This window comes from Typopeltis vanoorti, chromosome 26 (assembly GCF_054136105.1).
Source record: "Typopeltis vanoorti isolate ZY-2024b chromosome 26, IOZ_Tvanoo_1.0, whole genome shotgun sequence".
NCBI lineage: Eukaryota > Metazoa > Arthropoda > Arachnida > Uropygi > Thelyphonidae > Typopeltis > Typopeltis vanoorti.
In genome coordinates, this window is record NC_143574.1 from 29734597 (window position 1) to 29760907 (window position 26311).

General features: G+C 36.0%; 1 protein-coding gene across 2 annotated transcripts in view; it reads right to left on the reverse strand.

Moving 5' to 3' along the window:
- Kaz (E3 ubiquitin-protein transferase Katazuke) overlaps positions 1-26311 on the reverse strand; it is a 204426-nt gene that overhangs the window by 41421 nt on the left and 136694 nt on the right. For both annotated transcript variants that reach the window (XM_090414968.1, XM_090414969.1), the window contains exons 6-7: positions 17383-17505; positions 9303-9379 (exon numbers count right to left, since the gene is read on the reverse strand). In XM_090414968.1, coding sequence (XP_090271094.1) covers positions 9303-9379; positions 17383-17505 — 200 coding nt within the window. The remainder of the gene's footprint in view (positions 1-9302; positions 9380-17382; positions 17506-26311) is intronic.

The following is a 26311-nucleotide window of genomic DNA, read 5'->3' on the forward strand; positions in this document are numbered from 1 at the left end:
ATGTCCCACTCAAAGATATCTTAGATCTCACCCAAGCCAAATTTCCTCCCAATATCTCAGCCTTATTTCAGTTCATCATGAACTCGGGCTATTTTGTTTGGCAAGAAAAATTCTACAAACAGATAAGACAGCCATGGGTTCTCAACTCTCTCCACCCATGGCAAATTTCTTTATGGAGACTTTGAAGAAAAAGCCTTAAACTCAGCCCCACAAAAACCCACTATCTGGCTATGCTACATGGATGATGTGTTTGCTATTTGGCTACATGGCTTAAACACACTCCACAACTTCTTAACACACTTAAACAATCAACACTCCACAATCCTGTTCACCTTGGAAAAGAAAAACAACAGCAGTCTCCCTTTTCTAGACACTGATTACACGCCAGCCTGATGGATCCCTGGTTTTCTCTGTTTACCGACCCATACAGGTAGATACATTCACCAGCAATCACCCCCCCACCCCCACAACAATATGGAATTATAAAAACCCTATATAACAGGGCTAAATTAATTTATTCCGATAACAATGCCCTAACTACTGAATTAACCATATCCTTAACACCTTCTTAGCCAATGACTACAACCCCCAAAAAATATTAAAACCAGTTAACCATAACCCCCTCCCTCCCCTTCTTAACAGAGATTAAATCTATCACCATTCCATATATCCAGGACACGTCTAACAAGCTCACCAAAAATCCTGAAAAATATGACCTGACTACCTGTTAAAAACCACATAAATTGGCATCCCTTATCTGCTCCATCAAGGACCAGTCACTTCCCCTAGACCTACCTGGAGTATACCAGGTCCCTTGCAGTCGTAAACTATCCTACTATGGCCAAACAGGCAGGATGTATCAGTTTCACCAATACAGCCACTCAGGACTTGCAGACCATGCACTAGATACCCACCACAGAATATGCTGGAAGAAAGTCACTTCACTACACCGTAACAAACATAAATATGAAAGATTGTTCCTGAAATTGCCTCAACTCTAAAACTTCCCAAATCTCAACAAATTTGGGAAGCTTGCATCCTAAGAATATCAGCCCAACAGCCAAGACAACCCTATTTAGCATGCTAGGCGGCACCTTTAGGACTCTAGGACCAACGCCAGTTGCGTTGTTCAGCCTCATTTGCTCGTTGTTAATGACTGCGTGCACATATCATAGTTTTATCTTCTCAGAAGATGGCAATGTAACAATGCCGAAATATTGGAACTTGTTGATTAAAGTTCAATTAATTAATATTTTAGTATACTTTGTCATTTCCTGAACAATTTAAAGTCATTGACCATGAAAGCAAAATTATTGCTGAATCTCCATCAGCAAAAAAGAAAAAAATCTAGTTTTATAAGACATTATAATGATGATTATCTTAAATATGGTTTTATTCTTTTGCCTGAATCTACTGAAAAAGACCTGCGTCCAATGTGTGTAATTTGTCATGACAATAAATCTAGTCATGGTTTAGATTTATGAATTTGAACATAAGAAGCAAGAGTTTCAATTACAGAAGAAATCATTTAAACAAAATTTTATACAAAACAAATACTTATATCTTCATATCTAGTAGCACTCTGCTTCGCTCAAACAAAAAAATCTTTTACCACCAGAAAAGATTTGATGAAACCTTTTTTAATAGATGTGTACAGTCATACCCCAACTTACGCGAATCTGGAGTTATGCGGTTTCTTATATGTACGTATTCCTGTTCCGCATCACCACTAGTCGTATGTTTCAGGTGCCGACCGCATTAACCAGTGTTGCACATGCTGTGAACAAGCACTGATGTGTTTCGCACGTTCTCCATTCATACACGATTTTTATAGTCTACAAACCTTGTGATTGTTTAATGTTATGTTTTTGATACAAATTTTATCACATAAAAAATAATAATGTCGTCTAAAAGAAGCAATTCCGATTCTGATATAACTAGCAAGAAAAGAAAAACATCGACTTTGGAAACAAAACGCAACATTAAAGATCTTGAAAGCAGAATGAAAATTTGTGAGCTAGCAAAGAAGTTCGGTCTACACGAATCCACAGTAAGAACAATCATAAAAGAAAGGTTTACAGATTTTGGAGGACATAGATTCTAACGGGGAACGAATTGTAGCCAAAAGAAAGGAATAAAAAAATCATTGGCTTGCTATGAAGAAATTTTGCTTGAAGAAAAAGACATTATGCCGTCAGACGAATCTATTAGATTTTATGAAACAATCGACATAGAAATAACCTTTTTTTTTATGTACGAAAAACTACAATTATGATTATATTTCTTAAAAAAAATATAGGTGTTTTTGTAAACCTTTGGTCCCAATTAACTAATATTTTTTACGTTTGTATATATAAATTACATGCAAAATTATACCCCAAGTTACGCGAATTCGACTTACGCGCTTTTGTAGGTCCCACCTACCGCGTAACTTCAGGGTATGACTGTATTTTGAAATGTTCAGATCAACAGCTGCGGAAAAAAACTCAAATCAATTCTCCTGTCCAACGACACAATGATGCCGAATTCTAACATTATCTGAGAATGTTGAACATCAATTAATTGAAAAAATAAAAAAAATCATCAATGTTTGCAATACAAATTGATGAATCAATCTCAAAAAAGCCATTTTGCTTCGTTTCGCTCACTACATAGATATACTGCTGAGGACATAAAAGAAGATTTTTAAGTTTTTAGAATTAGCTTTGCATGCAACAAGTTCAGAAATTTTTAATGTGTTCAATGCATAAATTTGTAACTATAATTTGGATTGGAAAAACTGTTGGTATATGTACTGATGGAGCAGCTAATATGACAGGCAAACATTCAGGACTTAATAAACAAATACAAGAAACACCTTCATCAGATATTTTATTGAAAGTTTATTTTTCTTTGTTTCACTTAGACTATAATAAATTTAGTTTAATCCTTTATCCAAGTGTGAGCAAACAAAGTTTGCGCCTGAACATATCTTCAGGACTGGAGTAAGGTAGTACAACACCGGGCAACTCGTAGCAAAGGTGGACCAAGCTAACATCACTCCTATCACAGTATCTCCCATAATGCAAAACACATCTCCTTGCGGATATGTATAATGTTATGCATTAAGAGAAGGGCCACTACCCTGACTAGTTTTGACCTTTATTATTGAGGTCTCTTCAGCGGGAGCCAGGCCCAGAAGTGGAGATACCAGGCAGAAACAATGGTGAGGTCATCTTTACCTATAGGAGTTGCCAAAAGGTGTGTGCAACCTTTTTATTAAATTACTCTGGATTTAGAGAAAGATGTTGAAAGTTTATTTTTCACTTAGTTAGACTATAATAAATTTAGTTTAATCCTTTATCCAAGTGTGAGCAAACAAAGTTTGTGCCTGAAAATCTCTTCAGGACTGGGGGCAACGAGTTTCCCGGTGTTGTACTACCTGACCCCAGTCCTGAAGATATTTTCAGGCGCAAACTTTGTTTGCTCACACTTGGATAAAGGATTAAACTAAATTTATTATAGTCTAACTAAGTGAAACAAAGAAAAATAAACTTTCAATAAAATATCTGATGAAGGTGTTTCTTGTAGAGAATGAAGAAAGTTGTTTAAATCAGATATATCACATTTCCAAACTATAAAGATGCAGTTAAAATATCTCCACCAGATGGCAAGTTTTGGAAGATAGTTTGAGAAAGGATCTGTTTTTTTTTTGTTCCCCCCCCCCCTTCAAAGTTTGAAAAAGTACAGCATAAGGAAGAGATAAAAATTTCCAGTGGCCAGTCCAAACAAGTTGCTTGTAAAGACAATTGTTTCATTTACAGAAATTATTAGACCAAAGGCAGCAGAACTCAAATAGTCTAGTGGCATATGGTGAGAAGACACCTCAAGAAGGCTTAACACTTCAAAAAGAACATTGGTGTAAAGAGAGAGTATACACTAATGTTCATAAAGGGAGAGTATACACCAATGTTCATGTTGATGAAATGATAAAATGTACAACCAAACTTGTAAGGATATCTGACAATTCTGCTTGAAATAGGTGTAATCGTTGACATGACAGTCAGACTGCTTAATGTGGTTTTTTAATAATTAAGAAAGATATTCTGATAATAAATAAGTAGGTAAGCTTATAAAGGATATCAGAATGTAAAACAAACCGTATAATCTCAGAATTAAAGGACTCCTTGAAACAATTTGTAATAATAAGAAGAATCCAACATTAATGCAGTATCTATCATACTTTGCTTTCAACTTATTCACAGTCATGGCACCCACAACAGACTCTTGCAACCTATTCCACTCATTCACTACTCTCCAAGCAAAAAACCTGGTTCCAATACCCTTGCTATCTACAATCTTACTTAGTTTCCATGGATGGCCCCTGGTTCTTCCACCACCAGACCTATTTGGAAAAATTTCCTCCGAATTAATCTTGTACAGTAATTTGTATGTCTTAATCATATCACCCCTTTTCTGCCTATTAACAAGTTTCTGTAACCCACAAATCTTCGAACTGTTCTCGTAACGTTCATTCCATAGCATGCTACCATTTTCGTTACTCACCCCTGGATCCTCTCCACCTCATCATCACCAAGAAACTCTGGCTCACAGATCTCCATGCAGTAGTGAAGATGGGGGCTTATCAAGGCTTGACAAAGAGAAAGAATAACCTGTTTGTCAAAGCCACTTTTGCTATGTGCAGCCTAAACTTTAACTGTCTATCCCAAATCTCTGGCTTCATCAACTTCCTGGAGTAGAGTTCCACCAATATGGTATACAACTAGTAATCTTTACACCTAACACTTTGCAACATTAAACTGACATCCATTCTCCTTTGACCAGTCTGCTAACCTATCCTGCAAAATTTTGACATAATCTGTATTAACTATTGCTCTACCCAACTTTGCATCATCAGCAAATAACTGAAGAGTTCCTCTCAGATCCTTTCCTATATCGCTAATGTATAAATTAAATAGTAGCGATCCTGGAACAGAACCTTGCAGTATGCCACTAGTCACAGGCCTTCTTTTGGACTCTACTGCTGAATAAACTACTCTTTGATATCTCTCCATCAACTACACTCCTATCCATCTCACCAACCCCATATCCATTACCATGTGCTGCAGTTTACTGATTAGAATTCCATGTGGTATCCCATCAAAGGCCTTTGCAAAGTCCAGCAGTATCACTGTAAACCCATTGTTGAATCTGGAATGAAAGGTTCAATTTGTTAGTGAGCATTTCATTCGAGATTTAACTAGGATCTAAAAACTCTATAAAAAGGAAATGCTTGTACATAAGGTGTAAGTGAAAACATTAATGTATTAATATTGTATTAATGGAATTTTGTAAGTGATAAATTGTAAACTGTCTTATAAATAACATATAAGAGTCTAAAAAGTCTTAGTGAAGGTTACTTTAGAAGGAGAAAGTTTAAGCCAAGTCCACCTCAGCCTAATCGGCTTATGAACATAAGCCGGGGCATTGCAATGCGAAGTCCGAGACACGTGTACGGCACCCACGTGATGGGGAAATATCGGGGAGAAGCATAGGGGAGTGTGCAAAAAAAGAGTTAGGTGTCGTGAGCAATCAGTGACATAGATGGGAGAGCAGACAAGGGGTTATATAAGGATTTGGCAGCGCAAATAGCATTCTCTCAGTCCTCTGTTCTTCGTGGTGTCTCTCTCCCTCAGCTGTGGGTTCCAACGACTAGAAGGATGGTCAACGACGGCTACAAAGACAGGAAGCGATCCATTTCAAGCATAGTAGTGGCACAGCCATGCAGCCAGCGGAGACCGCAGCTTTATGCAGAGTCGCACGTGCCTAGCCGTCGAAGCGGTGTCATTAAAGTTATAGAAACAGTTGTGGTTTGTGATCATAATCACTGATGGTAGGAAGTCGGAGGAAATTACAGATAGCAGACCTAGGAACCTAACCGAAGGGAATCAACAAAGATTGATGTTAAGCCCACGTGGTCGGTAACGTAGAAACTTTTGTCTTTCATACTGAGAGCAGGACTAGAGGGAATGAAAGTGCTAACCGTATATGTGATAGGATCTTTTTATAACTGTCTGGACTATAGTGTTTTACTTTGCAGCTAAATGTTGTATTTCTAGAAGTTCATTGTTACTGAATTATGCACATGATAAATTTTTGGCATATTGTAATCTAATCTGGGGAATTATAGGTTGTTCATTTATATAACAGTGATAAGTTAACGAGAATTAGATTAATTGATCTGTTGAAAATAATTTACATGCCTATTTAGTTATAATTAGATAGATTGTCTGAGAACTTTTGAGATTTTCTTTCATGAACAAGTCATTATATGTCTAAAGCAAAGTTTTGATCTCTGTGTACAATACCTTAGTGTAAAATAAATGTTTTGCTTTCTATATCTAAGAAACTTGCCTGATTTCTCATGCCAATGTACCGCTTGCAAAATTTAAACCTGTATAAATTCAAGTGTGGGGGGGTGGGGAAAGGAAATTTGGTTACGACTGCTGATTAAGGAATATACTAATAGGGTGTATAAAATAATAGATTCTAATGCCGTGTGATTATCTGTGTGTTATTAACTCTCTGACAGGAATATCTTTTTTGTATAGGAATCAAGATGGTGCAGCTGTACTAACAAATAAATTTTTCTTGATTCCGAAAAGGAGCTAACTCTAGAACTTCAACAATAGAAAAATTTGGCTCTTGCCCAGGGCATTCTCTTTCTCTGCAAGAATAGTACACGTTTCATCAGAAAGAATGGTATCTGATAAAAATTGGCTCTAAATAATACTAAGCACTGTAAATTAACGGCCGGAATAGGAACAGCAGAACAATTAATCGAAAGACTAAAGAACTATAGATAAGATTTATAAAGGACAATAAAGCACGATGTACCATGGTATAACACCATTACCTTTATCCAACTCAGCTGTCATTATATTATAAAATGTAAGCAAGTTACTCAAGCATGACCTAACCTTCACAAAACCATGTTGCACCCCAGACCGTATCCCATTTCCATCTATCCATTCCTGTATTTTGCTCTTGACCAACTTCTCCAATACTTTGACAACTCCAGATATGCTGATCATTCAGTAATTTGCTACATCAGTCTTGGAGCCTCCTTTATGAAATAGAAGTTTTTCCCTCTTTTCACCCTTTTGGAACTAACCCCAGAACTGAGATTTAGGTTAAACAATATGGTAAAGGGCACTGACAATTCCCTCACCACTTCACATAAAACTTGAGCTGTTATACCATCCAATCATACATCTGTTTTCACGTTAAGGTTCTGTAATACTATGCACCTCCATTTCATTTACCTCAGTTTATAAGCCTCTGGCTCTCTTGTTCCTGCAGTCACCATCTCGATGATATACTCTTGCAAAGTGTTCATTTAGTAATTCTACTATTTCAACTGATTTAGTTACCCCTACCATCATTCATTAAAATCATTCTGCCATATGCATTCTTTCTTTCTTTTACTTGCAGCATATTGAAAGAACTGTTTAGGATTATCTTTAGCCTGAATTGCTAACTTCCTTTCATACTTTGCTTTTGCCTTTCTTACCACACTAGTTACCCTTCTGGCCTGTGCCTTGTACTGCTCATGCAAGAAGTGTGACATGCCTGCAGGTCACACTTCTCCTTAAATTTCCTTCACAATTGTTTCTTTTTTTGCAGCTTGCAGCTTAATGATGATATTCATCCATTTAACTCCCACTTGATTAACTCCCATTTTAATCTCCTGACTCGGTATGCAGTTTGCCATTGCCTCTCTCAAGCATTCCTTTACCACTTCCATGCATTATCAACATCCAGACATTGCAGTTTTAGATGCAATGGCACTGATCCAAACAATTATTTAGTTGTAAATTATTATAACAACTATAATATAAAAAAAACTGTATTTTTTAAGCCATAGTCTTAAAAATTGAAATGTAAGAAATAATCTGATAATCTCTGCACCTCAGAATGATTTGATTATGTTTGCACTTTATCAAAAAATGCAGAGGTAATCAAATTATTCTACAGTTTCTAATAATTAAGAAATTATCAAAAATCATAAAAGTCAAAACATATCTATCACAAAGCTTCTTTAGGTTGCATCTAGTGGCACAAATATATGTACTCTCCATGCGTTTCACATTGCTTTCTGGCTGATCTATGAAGAACTGTATTACCAACATGTGTAACCATTACCATTCAACAGGACTATTTTCTTGTGTAGAAGCTGTTTAAGAAAACAATTTCATATATCTAATGAAAAAATTATCAATCTGTCAGATTAACCTGTACAGGAAATATGATCTAAAAAAAAGTTTTGCCATTACTCCCCTTTTTATTCCAAAAATGATTTCTGAACTATGATATCTCAAAATCTGGGTAATCAGTAGAGCCCACAATCTAACAGGTTGTAGGTAGGAATTCAAGTATGGGCATGGATGATTGTGAATGTGGTAAACAAATGTCATTATTTGTTTATCACCAAAACTTTAATGAGTGTTCTCTAGCACAGGGTATCTGGATTATCTAATTCTTAATCTGCCCATGGTAGTAATGTTCTATAGGATTACAACCTTCTACATGTGTAGTCTAACATTATATATCATCTTCCCCTATGTGTTTGGCATAATGGTCTATCACAATTATGGCCATAAATTTTTTATTAAATCTAATTTTAAGTCAATCAATGTTTCCTTCAGATTTTGGAACATGCACTATGATTTATTTTTGTTTACAAATTCTTTCACTTTTCCCCTGAACAGTATTTGTATATCTGAATCAGTTTCCATCTGAGGAATGTAGAGATATTTGACTGATTCTTTTCAAAACTTGAGTACAAATTTTTCATTTTTTATGTGACACTGATTTATATCCTGCTCAACACCAGTTGATCATGCCCTTCTCTCCAAGTGAATTTACATTTTTTTATGTTGAAACTTGTCTGTAATAAGCAGTTCAATGTTCTAGGCAGAAATCGAGCAGGTACTTGCCATTATTATCGATATTAGCCTTGCTCAAATTTTCCTATTTTCATATATCTGGAATTTATTTCCTATTCTGCCATTTAGGTCTCTTTTTCCAACACAAGAATCAGCTTTTCCTTTTTCTATCAGCTGTTCTCTAATGATGATGCCGACGAATAACAAATATGTCAAAATTGACGAACAAAAAAAATAATAAGCAAACAATAATAAATGTGCCAGTCTGATAATGAATTATTCTTTGAATTGAGCATTATTTTGAATACTTTCAATAATCTCAAAATAAAAGTTATGCAAATACAAATACAAAAAAGTTTAAGAAAACTTACTTACCTAACAGCATCTATCCTCCGATCTTGTCGGACTAACTCAACAAATTCTTGCTGTCTCAGATTGAACTCTAACGAACTCTTAAACAAACAAACACAAATATATATATATATATATATATATATATATATATATATGGGAATAAATTTTTAACTTGGGTATATTGTATATTAGGATAACCAAGCAATTTTATATGCTTGGTTATTTTAGCTCCTAATCCCAAGTATGCAAACAATTAAGTTTGTGCCTGAAACAAAGTTCAAGTCTAAAGATGGTACAACACCCATAATGCATTGCAGTATACATCTTCTAGTGAGATGTGCTTTACATTATGGGAAAATACTAAGAATAGTGATCAAAGCTTTAACCACCTTTACAATGAGTTGCCCTGGTGTTGTACCATCTTTAGACTTGAACTTTGTTTCAGGCGCAAACTTAATTGTTTGCATACTTGGGATTAGGAGCTAAAATAACCAAGCATATAAAATTGCTTGGTTATCCTAATATATATATATATATTAAATGCAACAGTATAATATATGGTGAAACAAAGAACGAACGAGTATATTTATAAACTGTTATGGTAATAATCATATATCTACAAAAAGGAGTAATATCTTCGCAGAGCAAAACGTCAAATACTTATGGACGAGTATCAAAAGAATGGATGGATTATTTAAATTAAGGAGATATTAAATCCCACATTGTTTTAAAACCGAATAAGAAACTCAAAGATCGGAATCAGAGAGTTTCATGCCGAATATAGTAAACTATAAAAGTATCGGAGATTACTAGCGTGAGCTAATGCAAGTAGTCCTAGTACGCAGTACAAACTCGGGCAACATGCAGCAAAGGTGGTAAAGTTCTGATCGCTATTCTTGGTATTTTCCATAATGTAAAAACACATTTCCTAGGAAATGTATGCTGTTATTACATTATGGTGGGAGGTCACTACCCAGACTGGTTTCAGCCTTTATTGAGGCTTCATTAGTGAGTAGCTAGACCAAAATTAATACCAAAGGGTATAGCGAAAAGAACTTATATACTCTGCTATACGAGTTGTCGAAAAGGTGCAACCCATTAAGTTACTTAAATATAAAGAGCCAACAGGCTTCATTTCGGCAATATAAAAATTATTTAAATTAAGGGGATATTAAATCTCGCATTGTTTTAAAACCGAATAAGAAACTCAAAAATCGGAATCAGAGAGGTTCATGCCAAATATAGTAAACTATAAAAGTATCAGCGATTACTAGCATGAGCTAATGCAAGCAGTCCTAGTACGTAGTACAAACTCGGGCAACACGCAGCAAAGGTACTACGTACTAGGACTACTTGCATTAGCTCACGCTAGTAATCGCTGATACTTTTATAGTTTACTATATTCGGCATGAACCTCTCCGATTCCGATTTTTGAGTTTCTTATTCGGTTCTAAAACAATGCAGGATTTAATATCCCCTTAATTTAAATAATTTTTATATCACCAAAATGAAGCCTGTTGGCTCTTTATATTTAAGTAACTTAATGGGTAGCACCTTTTCGACAACTCGTATAGCAGAATATATAAGTTCTTTTTGCTATACCCTTTGGTATTAATTTTGGTCTAGCTACTCACTGATGAAGCCTCAATAAAGGCTGAAACCGGTCTGGGTAGTGACCTCCCACGATAATGTAATAACAGCATACATTTCCTAGGAAACGTGTTGTTACATTATGGAAAATACCAAGAATAGCGATCAGAACTTTACCCTTTGCTGCGTGTTGCCTGAGTTTGTACTATGTACTAGGACTACTTGCATTAGCTCACGCTAGTAATCGCTGATACTTTTATAGTTTACTATATTCGGCATGAAACTCTCTGATTCCGATCTTTGAGTTTCTTATTCAGTTTTAAAACAATGTGGGATTTAATATCCCCTTAATTTAAATGTTTACATCGCCGAAATGAAGCCTGTTGGCTCCTTATATTTAAGTAACTTAATGGATGGATGTTTTTAAAAATATATTCAAAAATATCCATTTCTTGAGCATCTTGAGTTTGCAGTCCTTGGAGAACAGTATGTGAAAAATGATGTTCCAAGTATGATATAAGTACAATTGGATGATTGTTGAGAAATTAGATTGCTGAATTTGAAGTTTGATTGTAAATGGATGTTAGTCAGTAGCTGATCACATTTTTATATGGAGAAGAATGATGGAAACTAGTTCATGAGCAGTAGAATAATGCTCATGGCAGTACTTGTTGGAAAGGCTGAAACCGGTATAAGAAATAATAAAAAAAAACCGAATAAGAAACCAGAGAATCTATGAGAAAATGACTGCAGTGAGCAAATGGATGGGGGAACTCATCTATATTTACATGGAACACTTTGAAAACAAAATACTTACCATAGCTATACACAAGTCCTTAGTGTGGTTATACTTCGTTGATGATGTGGTTGCCATTTGGCCCATGCACAAGATACTCTGGATTCTTTTGTTACCCCTGAACAGCCAACACTCCAATATTCACTTCACAATAGAAAAGGTATCTAATAACTGTTTGCCTTTTCTTGACACATCAGTCACCGGTTTTCAGATGGGTCATTATCATTTTCCATTTATAGAAAGCCAACACACACACACACACACAAAGATATCTACATAAACAATCGCATCAATATTCAGCCCAACAGTATGGTACTCTAAAAACACACACAGTTAGGGCTTATTTGCAGCTCTTTCCACTGAACTTAAATACCTTCGCCATACTTTTCAGGCCAATGGTTACAGCCCTTACAAAACAGAGAAAATACTATATGGCCTTTTTACTTCCCCTCCTCAAACACATACACACATGAACAAAACACTATTCCCATTCGGCAAGTCCAAAGTACATCTGAAAAGATAACCAAAGTACCAAATGCTGGAGTGTATGAAGTTCAATGTGACTGTGACTTGGTCTTCATTCACATTCACAACCATTATTATGGCAAGTCCAGAATTAATTAGTTCAGTAATTTTTCATCTTGTTCACAGGGTTTGTGTTCCTGTATGTGTATAAAGAAAAAAGAATCAAAGTGAAAATTCATTCATTCATTTCGTATGGTGATTCAATGGCCGTGAGCCCCTATTTTTATCCTGGCTCGGGACCAGCATAGCTGACAATTCAGACCTATGGCTGGAGGGATTGTCGTAAGTATTCCTGACTGTATCCGTGTGTGTTCACTGGGCCGGTTTGCCTGCTTGTGGGATGAAAAACCCCAGATAAACTGGGGGGAAAACCCTCCTGTCCACGCCCAAGACTGACTAACTTGGCTATGACTGAGGAAGATGAAATTAGACGAGAGAAAGAGAGATCTAGAACACGATAAATGAAAATTATTTTTTATATTTTCAGATAATGGTGTGAAAATTTCCATTTCCAGAAAAAAAAATATATATTTTTTGATTACTCTGAATTGCTGTAATACTTATTTATTCATATGATGATATAATGGCCATAAGGTCCCTTTTACAGGGAAGTACGGTACCATCTCAATCACCCCCCCCCCCCAAATTTTATTCAGGCTCGGAACCGGCATAGCTGACAATTAAGGCCTATGGCTGGGTCTTAGGTATTCCTGACTATAATCCGTGTGTTCACAGGGCCGGTTTGCCTGCTTGTGGGAGGAAAAACCCTGCTGTCCACACCCAAGACCAGCAAACTTGGCTATGTCTGAGAAAGATCCTTAAGCTCCTCATGTCAGTGACAAGAATCGAACCCAGGACACTCCTTTCCCAGGGATATGGTTGCAAAGCGCATAACCACTAGGCTAGCCGTGCAGATGTAATAATATGATAATGCTGTAATAATACTTAATAATTTTTCTTTATTAAATAAAAGGAAGTGGCTTTATGGTCTTTGATATTTACAATTTTAAATTTTAATCTGTAGTGTTTTTAAAAAATTAAAATGTTTGTTGAATGTTATATAATAGTATAGGTAATAATGTTATGTAACTACCATATACAGTTACACTCCGAGTTACGTAAGTAATGCTTTTACGTAACTCGAATTTTACATAAGTCAAATTTGTAAATTACATACATACAATAAAATGTTCAATGGCTACTCATACTACTGTCTTACATTAATTTTTTTGCCATTAATCAGATATTTTCCATTTTTATTATTTTTCATTTTTGCGGTGATTAAAAAAAATTATCAATTGTATTTGAATAATATACATTTCATACTTTCATATGTAAATATGAAAAATATATAATATAAAATAATATAAAAACAAACTGAAATATTCACTTTCAAATAAAAAAATGTCTTGCGACGGCTAAGTTGGCTGTTCTAAGGAATGCTGTTCTGCAGGAAGTTTTCCCCCTTTCGATGTTGAAGGTTGAGGGTAGTCGGGGTCGTCATCTTGACTTTGTTATGAATGGCATCTCACAAACATGTCTAGAGTAGATTGTGTGGTCACATGCTTCTTGTCCTTATATCTAAACATATCGGATAGATACAGCGGTTAACATTTTGGAACTGCTCAGTGTTCGGATTCATCGATTCTAATTTTGCTAACGGCACGTCTATCAAGTTAAAAACCTTGGCTAGTCATTTCGTTGTAAATTTCTTTATTATTTCTTTTTCTATTTACTATTTCTCGGTTATTTCTTATTCTTTATGGTAGTTCAATTGGCTTAGTATTTTCTTCGGAATGCCTCCAAATGAATAAGGTCATCATTAGTTACATCTTCATCATGATTCAAAAGAAGCTTGTTAATGTCACCGTTATCCACTTCCAGCTCTAACTGCTGTGCCAGTTGCACACAAATCTCTGTTGCCTGCTGTATTGTTGTGTCCACTCAGCACTCGTATCAGTCATTGTTTGCTCTCCCATGAAACGCTTAAAATTATGGACCATTTCTGGGCAGAGTTTCTTGCACACTGCGTTCATTGTTGTCTGCTTGATTTCATCCCAAGCCACTCCACTGTTTTTGATAGTGTTAAGAATATTACAGTTCTTCCAGAAATCACAGAGTAATGCCCTTACCACTATCAATGGCCTTGATTACTTGGGAAAACATACACCGCAGATAGTAAGCTTTACAGGTTGCAATAGTGAGGTAGTTCTAGGAGGAAAGTAAACAACTTTTACGTCAGGATGAAAGTCATCCAACTCTTCTGGGTGACCGGGGACATTGTCCAGGAGGAGAAGCACTTTAAACGGGATTCCTTTCTCGGCACAATATTCCTTCACCTGGTGAACGAAGTGGTTATTGAACCATTCTCTGAACAGCGCACGCATTACCCAAGCCTTGGTGTTGGATTTCCAGAATACGGGCAGCATAGTCACGTCAATGTTCTTAAAGGCACGCGGTCTCTGGGAATGGGACACCGTAAACGGTTAAAGTCCCTTGAAATATTGCCACCAACCATAACAGTGATCCAATCTTTTGAGACCTTGAATCCAGACATAGATTTTTCTTCTTTTCCAATAAATGTCCTTGTTGGCATCCTCTTCCAAAACATAGCCATTTCATCGACATTAAATATTTGCTCAGGCAAATATTCCCCCTCCTCAATTATTTCTGCCAGAAGTTCGGGAAGTCGACTTGCCGTGTCTGTACTTGCTGTCTCACCTGTTATTTTGATGCTTTGCAGATTTGTATGTTTCTTAAATCCTTCGAACCATCCAGCATTAGCTTTAAATGTGCTCTCCACATCCATGATGCCAGCCTGCTCTTTTAATTTCTTATATAAGGACATAGCCTTCTCCTGGATAATCAGTAAACTTAACGATATCCGCTTCTGTGTCAGATCATCGATCCAGTGAGACAACAATTTCTCTGATATCAGGCCCAGCTTCTTCTTGGTAATAATTCTGCCCTTCAATGCTACCACACCTTGCACGAGAATTAACAGCCGAACAACTATCAAAAATGATTGGAATGGTTGAAACCTTGTCAGAGCATATTATGGAAGTTGATCCCAATATTGCCTTACAATTCGCTGAATGATAAACAATGCAATTCGTTGCTACAAAGAAATGTATGAAGAGAAAAACCAAAGAAGAAAAATGTGCAGACATCGATATTGCAATTTTTAGAGAATAAAAAATGAATTTTTGTTTAATTATTTTTGATAAAGATATTCGAATTTATTAATCTCGTTTTATTTTTTGAAAAACAGGGAGAATATTTTTTTTGGAACCAATTATCATTTTTTGTATGTATTTAGTTCCTCGATTAGTCTGGTTTCAAACAGTCCGGGATATCGGTAGAACCGATTACCCGGACTGTATTGCTGTACTGTTTTTTTTTTTTTTTTTTAAACTTAGATGGCACCTATTAGGAGTTTAGACTTGTGTTGTATGCTGCAATTACTTATACTAGCCCCACTATTACACCGGATTGTAGTTGTCTCGCATTTGTAACAAACTTTGTTTGTGTGCTCTGAAGATGCTGGTTATAATACCAGCAAAAAATTAGCTTTTAAGTTAATAAATAGTTATTTTCTTATCAATCTGTGTTCACATTAATACCATTTAAGTACAATTCAACACGTGTGATGAACACATAAGCCTTCCACGCAGTCATACACAGCCTTGTAATTTGTAATTATATTTAAGCAGTGCTGTATTTAGGTATAGGCCCGGCCCTAGAGCGGCAAATTTTGAGGTGCAGCAGAAATTTCTGTGCTCTCATTTTTGTAATTATATTTATATTATGAATTTACGATATAAACAGGTTATGCATGTAAATCAACATGTTCATTAAGTATGGGGGGAGGGGCACTTTCTGCGGGCCTAGGGGCAGAAAATACCTAAATACACCACTGGCTTTAAGTCTATTTTATGTGGCCTATGAAATGTTTTCCTAACATGCTAAAATGTAGCCTGTCTGAGATCTTTCTATGACAGCAGCTATTTTAGAAATCAGTCTGGTAATATGTACATACAGGGTGGTTCAAAATTCCACATACAAACTTTGAGGGGAGGTAGAGAACATCAAAATCAACCATATTCACATAGAAAGCATAACCGGAAATGCCACCCGAAAGCGATAGGTGGCACTGTTCACCAGCTCCAGGTGAGCAATTGGAGCTTCCTCATTCAAGCTTTCGACATCATATGAAAAACATGCATTGTTTTACGAATGCTAAGATGGCAGACACACACACCCACTTCATTACCATATTACATATCCAACTACTATTGAACTGTTCAGTTATGCCTAATAAAGTTTTTTTTACACTACTTACTGCCTTGTGTTATTTCTGTATATTTGTGTCCCTGTTAGTACCTTCCGGTGGCGTTTCTGGTTATGCTTTCCTATGTGAATATGGTTGATTTTGATGTTCTCTACCTCCCCCTCAAAATTTGTATGTGGAATTTTGAACCACTCTGTATATGTTTATATATTTTTTCTTTACTCTTTGTGATTCATATTAGATATATTATTCACACCACAGAAGTTTAATGTCAAATTCTTATTATTGTTTACATAAATACAGTATGAAACTGTTAGGAAGAGAATTTCCCAACTGTTGATATTTCCATAATTTGTGAAAGAAACTGATCACAAATTTATTATATTCAAAGAATGGCGGTGCTCCTGTAAAAACTCTATGAAAATGTCAAAAGTTACAGCACAATTTATGTACTGCAAACATAAAATTTCATTTTGCCATTAGAAATGGTCTAATTGAAACCAAAATGAAATGTCTTGATTAAAAAAAAGACAAAACTGACTATATGGATATATTCTGGAGTACTTTCTAAATACTATATTCCACTTAATATTGATATAAGCCAGAGTTAGCAATGGTAGTAGTAGTATCTATTTTGTTGACTAAGAAATATCTATGATCCTTTGTTCTATATCTGTAAATAGTATGTACACTGCAATTAAAAACCTTTATAATGAAGTAATTCGGTATAAAGAAGCAACCACAAACAGAAATATCTTCATTCATTGATCCATTCATTAGCCTTCAAATTTGTGATCTGTGTTATTCCAAAATATGCTGTTTATTGTAACCCACATAAGCAAGTTAACAAACATACATACATTACACTTTTTTTTTTTCTACAACTTAAAGCAATATACCTTTAACTTCCTTAACTTTGATTTATTATCATAGCACCAGTTTAAACATTTTGATGTATCTTTACTAGACAAAGATTCTTCAACTTCTTTGGAAACAAGAAACAGGTCAATGTTTGTCAGATCCTATAACAATGATAAAACAAACTATGCTATAAAAAGGGGTTTACACAATCTGACACAAGAGTATTAATAAATATGAGTAACGAAAATTTTAATACAAAAATTGCCAAGAAATCACACACATACACACAATGCATTATGGAATACCAAGACCATCTGATGTGAAGTCATTTGCCTCCATATTGGACCACTGCTGTTTAATCTGTTCATTAACGATATAGGGAAGGATCTAAGTGGAACAGTTCATTTGTTCACTGATGATGCAAAGTTGGAGAGGGCGATTGTGAATGCAGAAGATGTCAAAGTCTTGCAGGATGACTTAGATAGATTGGAGTTCTGGGCTAAGGATAATGGATGTCAATTTAATGTGACAAAATGTAAGGTTATGCATTTTGGGGTGAAAAGATTAGCAGCAGTATACCACATGGGTGGAACTGTACTCCAAGAGATTGATGAGATCAGGGACTTGGGAGTGTTGGTAGATAGGGAGATGAAGTTTAGGGGGCACATTGCAAAAGTAGCTAAATCAGCTCATCAACTCACTTGGTTGTAGAAAAATACCTTAACGAGCAGAGACAAGCAAGTTATTGTACCTCTGTACCCAGCCTTGATAGGACCTCATCTTGACTACTGTGCCCAGATTTGGTCACCTCGGTTCTTGATGGGGAGGAGGTGGAGAGGATCCAGAGGCGAGTGACTAAGATGATAGCAGGTCTATGGAATGAACCTTATGAGAACAGGTTGAAGATTTGTGGGTTGCAGAAACTGGTTGATAGGCAGAAAAGGGGAGATATGATTGAGACATTCAAATTGCTAAAAGGATTCTATAAGATTAATTCAGAGGATATTTTTGAGATCAGGACTGGTGGTGGGAGAACTAGGGGAGGGACACCTATGGAAGCTGGGCAAGAGTGTGGTTAGCAGTGGTGTTAGAGCTGGGTTCTTTACTTTTAGAGTGGTAAATGAGTGGAATAAGCTGCCAGAGTCTGTTGTGGGTGCTATGACAGTGAGCGAGTTCAAGGCAAGGTATGACAGATACTGTGAGAATGTCATATAGTTGTGTGGACTTGATGTTTAGGGCCTCCCTCGATGAGTCTAAGGACTCCCTGGAGTAGACCGAAAAAAAAATAAAATAAAATAAAAAATAATAATAATAATAATAATAATATAAAAGAAGCCTAGTTGTAAAGTTATTTGCATTGATGCAAAATTTTGTTGATGTTCAAAAAAAATTAAAATATAAGAAATTAAAAGAATATAAATTTTTGTTTTATTTCTCTTCCCATACCATCTCCACATACAAAAATTTTAAATCTATGGTAGAGCAATGAATGGTGGGTGGACTAAATAGAAAAAAATAGAAATAGGCCTCAGGCCTCCTTGAGTGTATGCAAATTTTTGTTTCTTGGAAATAAAAATAATATAAATAAGATAACATATGTATTTTTCTATTTATCTGATTATTATTTGCTTTATTTATTTTTTGCTGTTGACATGCTTTTGCCATTCCCTTTTACTGTTTGCTATTCATGTTTACTGGCAGTAAGGACACATTTTATATATTTCTTCATTTCTGATTTTATCAAATTTTGTTTTTTCTGAAATTTCCAAAAGAGTTTTCCATTTCTATAGTACTGTTTAATTAATTCACCTTCCTATTTCAGCTCTTGTTTGATGGAGACATTAAAACTGGCCTTATTTCATCATCATCAAATTCCTGACATGTACTCTCAAGGGGTGTACAGGATATGATAGTACTACATGAAAAATTTGCATCATTACTAACTTCCTATTTATAATATTCTTCCAAATCAATCTGTTACCTGTCAAGACAATCATTATCAGATCTTATATTTCTATCTTCTAAGGCACTTTTTACTGTACCAATCCACCTATATCTTGGTCTTTTTCCTGCCAACTTGACAGGAAATGGTAAGTTCTTTCCTAATATCCTCGTTTCTGATATGACATTGCCATTTATGCCATCTGTTCAGGCCCCTAATCTTTCCCAGGACTCCCATATCTGTGGTCTCTAGTTTTTGGTCAAGTGTTTTATTTCTAACCCAGCTCTCAGATCCATAAGTTAAAATTGGTTTGAACATTGTCTTGTATACAGCTAATTTAGCATTTTGATTAATTTCTCTTTTATTCCGTTGACTTCCTACCTTTGTTGATTCCGTTGTTGTTGTCTATTACCATATTTAATTTACAGTTTTCACTAAAAATCATGCCTGAGTAACTTAAATGTTTTACTTATTCTACAGGTTCACAATGCAGTTGATATTTTCAGTGCTTCTGCTTATTTTCATTGTCTTAGTCTTGTTATTGCTGACCTTCATACCTAATCTATTACAACAGTTATTCAATTTAGTCAGTGAATCTTGAAGACTTGTATCAGATTTATTTAAAAGCATAACATCATCTGCATAAAGTAAAGAGCTGAGATTAACATCTCTAATTTTGATATAGGCTTAATATCACAGGGTGCTTAAGAGTCAAAGCTGTATAACTGAGAGAAGACCTCCACATAGCCTTTAAAGGAATGCAGAGAACCAACCAGGGCTTCTGACCTAATGTCCAATCCTCACCCTCTCATGGTGCACCCTGTTGGGTTATCTACCTGGATACTGAACGAACGAGGATGAGCTGGCAATTTGGGATTTAGCTGACCAAACTGTATTCTTATTGGCTTAAACCAAAATACAAAATGATGGTACAACACGACAAAATTTCATGCCGGCTGGGACGTCGCCTGGTTAAACAAGGCCCACGTTATTTTCGCCAGGGAACCAGCGAAAAGTCAGCTACTGGAACAAATCTGAAAACACACCCCAACTCAACATCACCAGAGTTAAAGATCGATACTATCAACATACGAAGCCTGAACGGCAAAGAAATGGAGCTAGTTGAGGAATTAGATAAGTACCAGATCGACATAATAGGGATGACTGAAACAAAAAAGACAAAAACTGGTGAGATCTTTCTGAGCAATAAAAACAAAATGTTATATTCAGGCAATTTTAATCAAGGAAAAGAAGGAGTAGCCTTAGTTATCCTTATGTCAAAAAATGCTTCTAATACTGTAGATGAAATACTGAATTATAATATACAATGTGTTACCTTTTTTTTTTTTATTAACTTATATTTCTTTTTATTGATCCAATATATGAGAGAGTGAAGGACCTATAAGCACATCAATGTCAAGTCTGATGTGCAGCTTGAGCACCCAAAGAGTTTGACTTTTTTTTTTTTTTGAGCACCCAAAGAGTTTGACTTTTTTTTTTTTTTTTTTTTTGAAGAACTGCAGGTTGTAGTTGTTTGGAAATACTTCTTATGAAAGGCTGTTCCAGAGGACAGATGGAATAAAAGTGAAAAAGCAGGTTCAGTATGTTTGCAGTTGCATAGTAAAAGGGTGCTGAGCAATTGCTGCTCTTGTATTAACAAGCACATGCAACAGAAAGTGAAGAAATGATGGTTGCCAGTTCAGTGGACCAATGACCACTGAAGTATAATGCTGAATAGCCCAGACCCAAAATAATGCACCTGTGAGATAGAGGTTGTAGTAAATCTGTATGAGACGGATCATCTAGGAGTCTAATTGCTCTCCTCTGAATAGCATCAAGAATTTTTAAGAAGGTTTTAAGTGCTCCACTTCAAACACATGACCAGTGATCTAACATGGATGGATTTGGGATTTGTATATAGTTAAGAGATGGCTGAGTATAAAATAGCATCTTTAAATAAAGAGAATGCCTAATTTTTTTAGATCCTGCAATACTGATGCAATGTGTGTTTGTGCCAGGAGAGATTGAAGATTTGTTAGTCCAAGCAGAAAGAGATCTGACCGTGTCTGGTGATTTGTATTATTCATGGCAAGGAAATGTGAGCTGAGATCTCTTTTACAAGAGAAGAGGCAAGACAGTGTTTTGGTTGCATTGAACATGACCAAATTTGTCCTTGTCCCATTGAAGGATAGTAAGTAGATCAATATTTAAGACACTAGTTGTAGATGATCTTGATGCTTGGGATGTCTGTGTGCTGCATGTTTTGTCAAATGAGTAGGAGGAACGGAGAGTATGATACTATAGTTTACAAAGCTGTGGATAGGATTAGTGGTGATTGAGAACAAGTCACTTATGTACAAGAGAAAAGGTGATAGGACAGAGCCCTAAGGCATTTTTGAATTGGGACACCGACATGAGGAAGTCAACTTGGTGAAGCTCTTTAGGAAAGGGAGCCATCAAACATGGCATGATGAATGGACACAGAGTAAGCTGGCAACCCAATTACAGAGGGTGGCAGGTAGACTAAATGATGAGGGTTTGATTAGCCGGCTTCAATGCCAGACATGATCAAAAGCTCTAGAAATGTCAAGAGCAAGAGCAAAAGTTTCTCCAAACCTTTCCATAGCAAGTGTCCAGTGGTGGGTGATAGCTTATTTCTTATCTCACATCACCCACCGCTGGATCTTGAATGGTGGAATCCATACTAATAGTCACTGATTAATTAGTGAACCACTAGGTAGTGGAGAAGTTGACTACTGGCAATTTTTTCCATTATTTTGGAGAGGACTGAGGCGATGGTAATTAGTCAGTAGTTTAAAGGTAGACTTTTATCTCCCTTTTTTGGAATAGGTTAGATATGTGATTGCACTTCCACACAAAGAGAGGACAGGTGTTGGCTCTGAAGTACAATGTTTTAGAAACAACTGGAGAGATATCATCAGGACCAGGATAACATTTAGTGTTCAAGTTATTTTGTAATTTTTTGATGTCTCTTTATTGAAAAACAACAGGAGCCATACAGTGCTACTTACTATTATAATAATGGAATTAACTCACATAAAATATTCTTTATTAGTAGATTTTCGCCTGAGTATCACAGGCATCATCAATACAAGTACAAAGGATAATTAAACAATAACTGATATATTCACAAAGCGCTACCTAAGTAGCTAAGGTTAAATTTCATAAAAAAAAAAAAAAAAAAAAAAAAATATATATATATATATATATATGTGTATACAATTACAAAAGTTAGGAAAGATTTGCTGATTTATAGAGCACTATCTCCCACAAGGGGAAAAGACGTAGACCATCGGATCTGTTTAGGTTAGAGGAGTGAAGTAATGTTCCACATGTTTCTTTGTAAAGCCGTTCCACGAGGAACCGACTTTTATGAATGACTTTTGTCTTGTTCCACTGAACTCTATGTCTAGTGTTGATGGCATGCTCTGCAAGTCCAGACTGTTCAGGTTCAAGGTACTGAATATATGACTTGTGTTCTTCTAACCGGATCAAGCAGATCTTCCTGTTTGTCTGAAATATGATAACCCACAAGAGCAGGGAATCTGGTAGACACCTGGATAGCTGAGATGTGGGAGCTTGTCCTTTGGAGATGTGAGGAATGTAGAGATTTTTCTGATGGGTCAAAAGGCAACACAAATATTGAGTGGTTTTAACACTTTAGCTATGCATTCGCTAACGCCTTGCACATAGGAGATAGGTATACGCGTTGTTTCTTTTGTATTTGAAGAGGATGCTGAAGTATGACTACTTAAAGCTCTTTTTATGAAGGAATTCTTATAACCATTGGATATGAAGGAGGAATTAATATATTGTAATTCTTTTTGTAATAGTTCTTCTGAAGAACAAAAGGAGTGGGCTCTATGAACCAGTGTTTTTATAGTACCTGCCTTTTGACTGGGATGGTGATGTGATTCAGCATGGATGTACTGGCCTGTATGAGTCTCTTTCCTATAGACTGTAAATTGTAGGTTACCATCTGGTTGGCAAAGAATTAAGAGGTCTAGAAAGGCTAGCTGCTTATTTACTTCTACTTATAGGGTGAACTGGATCCTTGGATGAAGTGCATTTATTTTTGAGAGAAACTGTTAGAATTCTTCCAAAGTGCCCTTCTATATGGCAAAAATGTTGTCCACATATCTGAACCAAAGGTTAGTTCTGGGTGAAATGTTGTCAAACTTAATTGTTAATTAGGTGTTAATTCTTCGCCAATCAGATGGTAACATACAATTTACAGTCTATAGGAAGGACACTCATACAGGCCAGTACATCCATGCTGAATCACATCACCATCCCAGTCAAAAGGCAGGTACTATAAAAATACTGGTTCATAGAGCCCACTCCTTCTGTTCTTCAGAAGAACAATTACAAAAAGAATTACAATATATTAATTCCTCCTTCATATTGGTTATAGGAATTCCTTCATAAAAAGAGTGGGATAGAAGCACAATTCCTTACATAGAGGAGGACTTCCGCTGCCGAATTATTAAAAAAGCCACAGCAGTTGCCTGCTGCATACAAAACCTTAACAGGAACCAAGGACTAATCTTGCCCGTGATTTGGAAGACCCTTATTAGATCTCTTAACTCACTAGAACTGAATTACAGCGCCAACTATAGAACGTTCCTAAATAACAACAAGTGAGATCATGTACGCGCTCTGTTCTTTGTCTAATATAACTGGAATTGGTTGATTATAGTTTGAAACAGTTTTTTACTTTTTAGTGCCTCACATCAGTTATGTACCCTGAAGATGACAACAGCCTTAGTTCGTGAAACTAGTTGGTATAACATAGTTGTTTATTATATGTACTTGATCAATATAGTCCCATGAGAAGCATAGCTAAAGTGTTAAAACCACTAAATATTTGTGTTGCCTTTCAACCCATCAGAAAAATCTCTACATTCCTAACGTCTCCAAAGGACAAGCTCCCACATCTCAGCTATCCAGGTGTCTACCAGATTCCCTGCTCTTGTGGGTTATCGTATTTTGGACAAACAGGAAGATCTGCTTGATCCGATTAGAAGAACACAAGCCGTATATCCAGTACCTTGAACCTGAACAGTCTGGACTTGCAGAGCATGCCATCAACACTAGACAGAGTTCAGTGGATCAAGACAAAAGTCATTCATAAAAGTCGGTTCCTCGTGGAACGGCTTTACAAAGAAACATGTGGAACATTACTTCACTCCTCTAACCTAAACAGATCCGATGGTCTACGTCTTTTCCCCTTGTGAGAGATAGTACTCTATAAATCAGCAAATCTTTCCTAACTTGTGCAATTGTATACACATAGATATATAAATTTTATTTAATTATTATTATTATTATTTTTGTTGAAATAAATTTAGGAAATTTAACCTTAGCTAGTTAGGTGGCGCTTTGTGAATATATCAGTTATTGTTTAATTAGCCTTTGTACTTGTACTGATGATACCTGTGATACTGAGGCGAAAATTCTACTAATAAAGAATATTTTATGTGAGTTAATTCCGTTATTATAATAGTAATTAATATGTCTACTCATGGTATTTCCTTACTGAAACGTACAGTGCTCAGATTCCAGTATAGAAGGAGGCAATTTCACTTGGTCATCAATGCAGGAGTTTGAGGAAAAGAACAACACTACGAAGTCAACTCTATCTTTGCGTGAAGTAACAGCAGTGCCATCAGGATAAGATAGAGGTAGAAGAACAGGTGAGCAGAAATTACATTCAGTGGTCTTAGTTAAAAGGCACAGCTTCTGTTTGGACAGGAGCCAAGTTTTCTGCTGTTGACCTTTATTAAATCAGATTGAGATTTGCTGATGACTGTTTTGCATTTGTTGCATGCTTTGGTACAGACAGAGCATGAAGCTGGAGTTCTTAATGTGAGTGACCTGTGGTAGGGTGAATTTTTTTTTTTCTTCAACTGCTATGATACACTTTCTGTTGAACCAAGGCCTTGGAAAGCAGGGAAGGATTTTGGGTAAAATGGAGGATGAAGATCTTTGTGCCAGTGCGAATAATTTCTTGTTCACAGCACGTGTTACTGTCAGAAGAAACAATAGTCTGAAGGTCATCCATTTGGCACCTTTGTGATGCCAGAAGATGTAAGGTTGAGAGTTGTTTGAGCAAGGGTGTTCTGTAAGAGAGAAGACTTGCACAAGATTGTGGTCTCAGTTGCCAAGAGGGTGAATGATCTCTACAGTGCATTTGAAAGGAGAACTGGGTAAAGAAAGAGATCCAGAGACTGGGAGACTATAAGAACTGCTGAATTTTTCAGTAGTTCTTATAGGTAGATGAATGATTTGCATTAGTTCATTGTTTATGGCAAAGATTTTTGCCTCTCATCCAGCTTAGTCAGTGGTGTTGGAAAAGGGAAGCTAGTTAGAATTGTGGATGCTGAGGTTGCCTAGGAATATGACTGGATTACAGATGGTCAAGGTTCACTGAGAGAAATGTGAAGAGGTCTGAGTAGTTAGAGTTTGGAGAATGATAAATGTAGCATTAATATTACTAAATGAGCCAGAGGAGGTCAAAAGTAGGGTATTCTAAATTAGCAACTCTTTGAAATGTAACATCTGGTCTCACAAAGGCACAGGTGCTACCCTTGTGACAAAAGGAATTGTGTAATTTGGACATTGGAGGTGGACAGTAATAGAAGTAGATGCTATTTTGGTTTCTGTCAAGAGTAAGAGGTCTGGTCTGGATGACTAAGTGATTGTGAATGTCATTTATGCTGCTTTTTTTTATGCCATGGATGTTAGTAAAGTGGATGAAAGTGAGTTTTTAATGAGGAGATTCTATCATGATTTGTAGTAGTATGTTTTTTAATGGAATTGGTAACATTGTGTATTTTTTAATGGAATTAGTTTACAAGAGAGATTCCTTTTTGTCAGTGTCGCTGTAAGATTTATCATCAGTTCATTCACGGTTAGATGGAAGAATAGAGTAGGGACATGAGTGAGAGGAGATACTCTAAGACATGACACCCATCCAGAGAGTGACCAGCCTCTTTGCCATA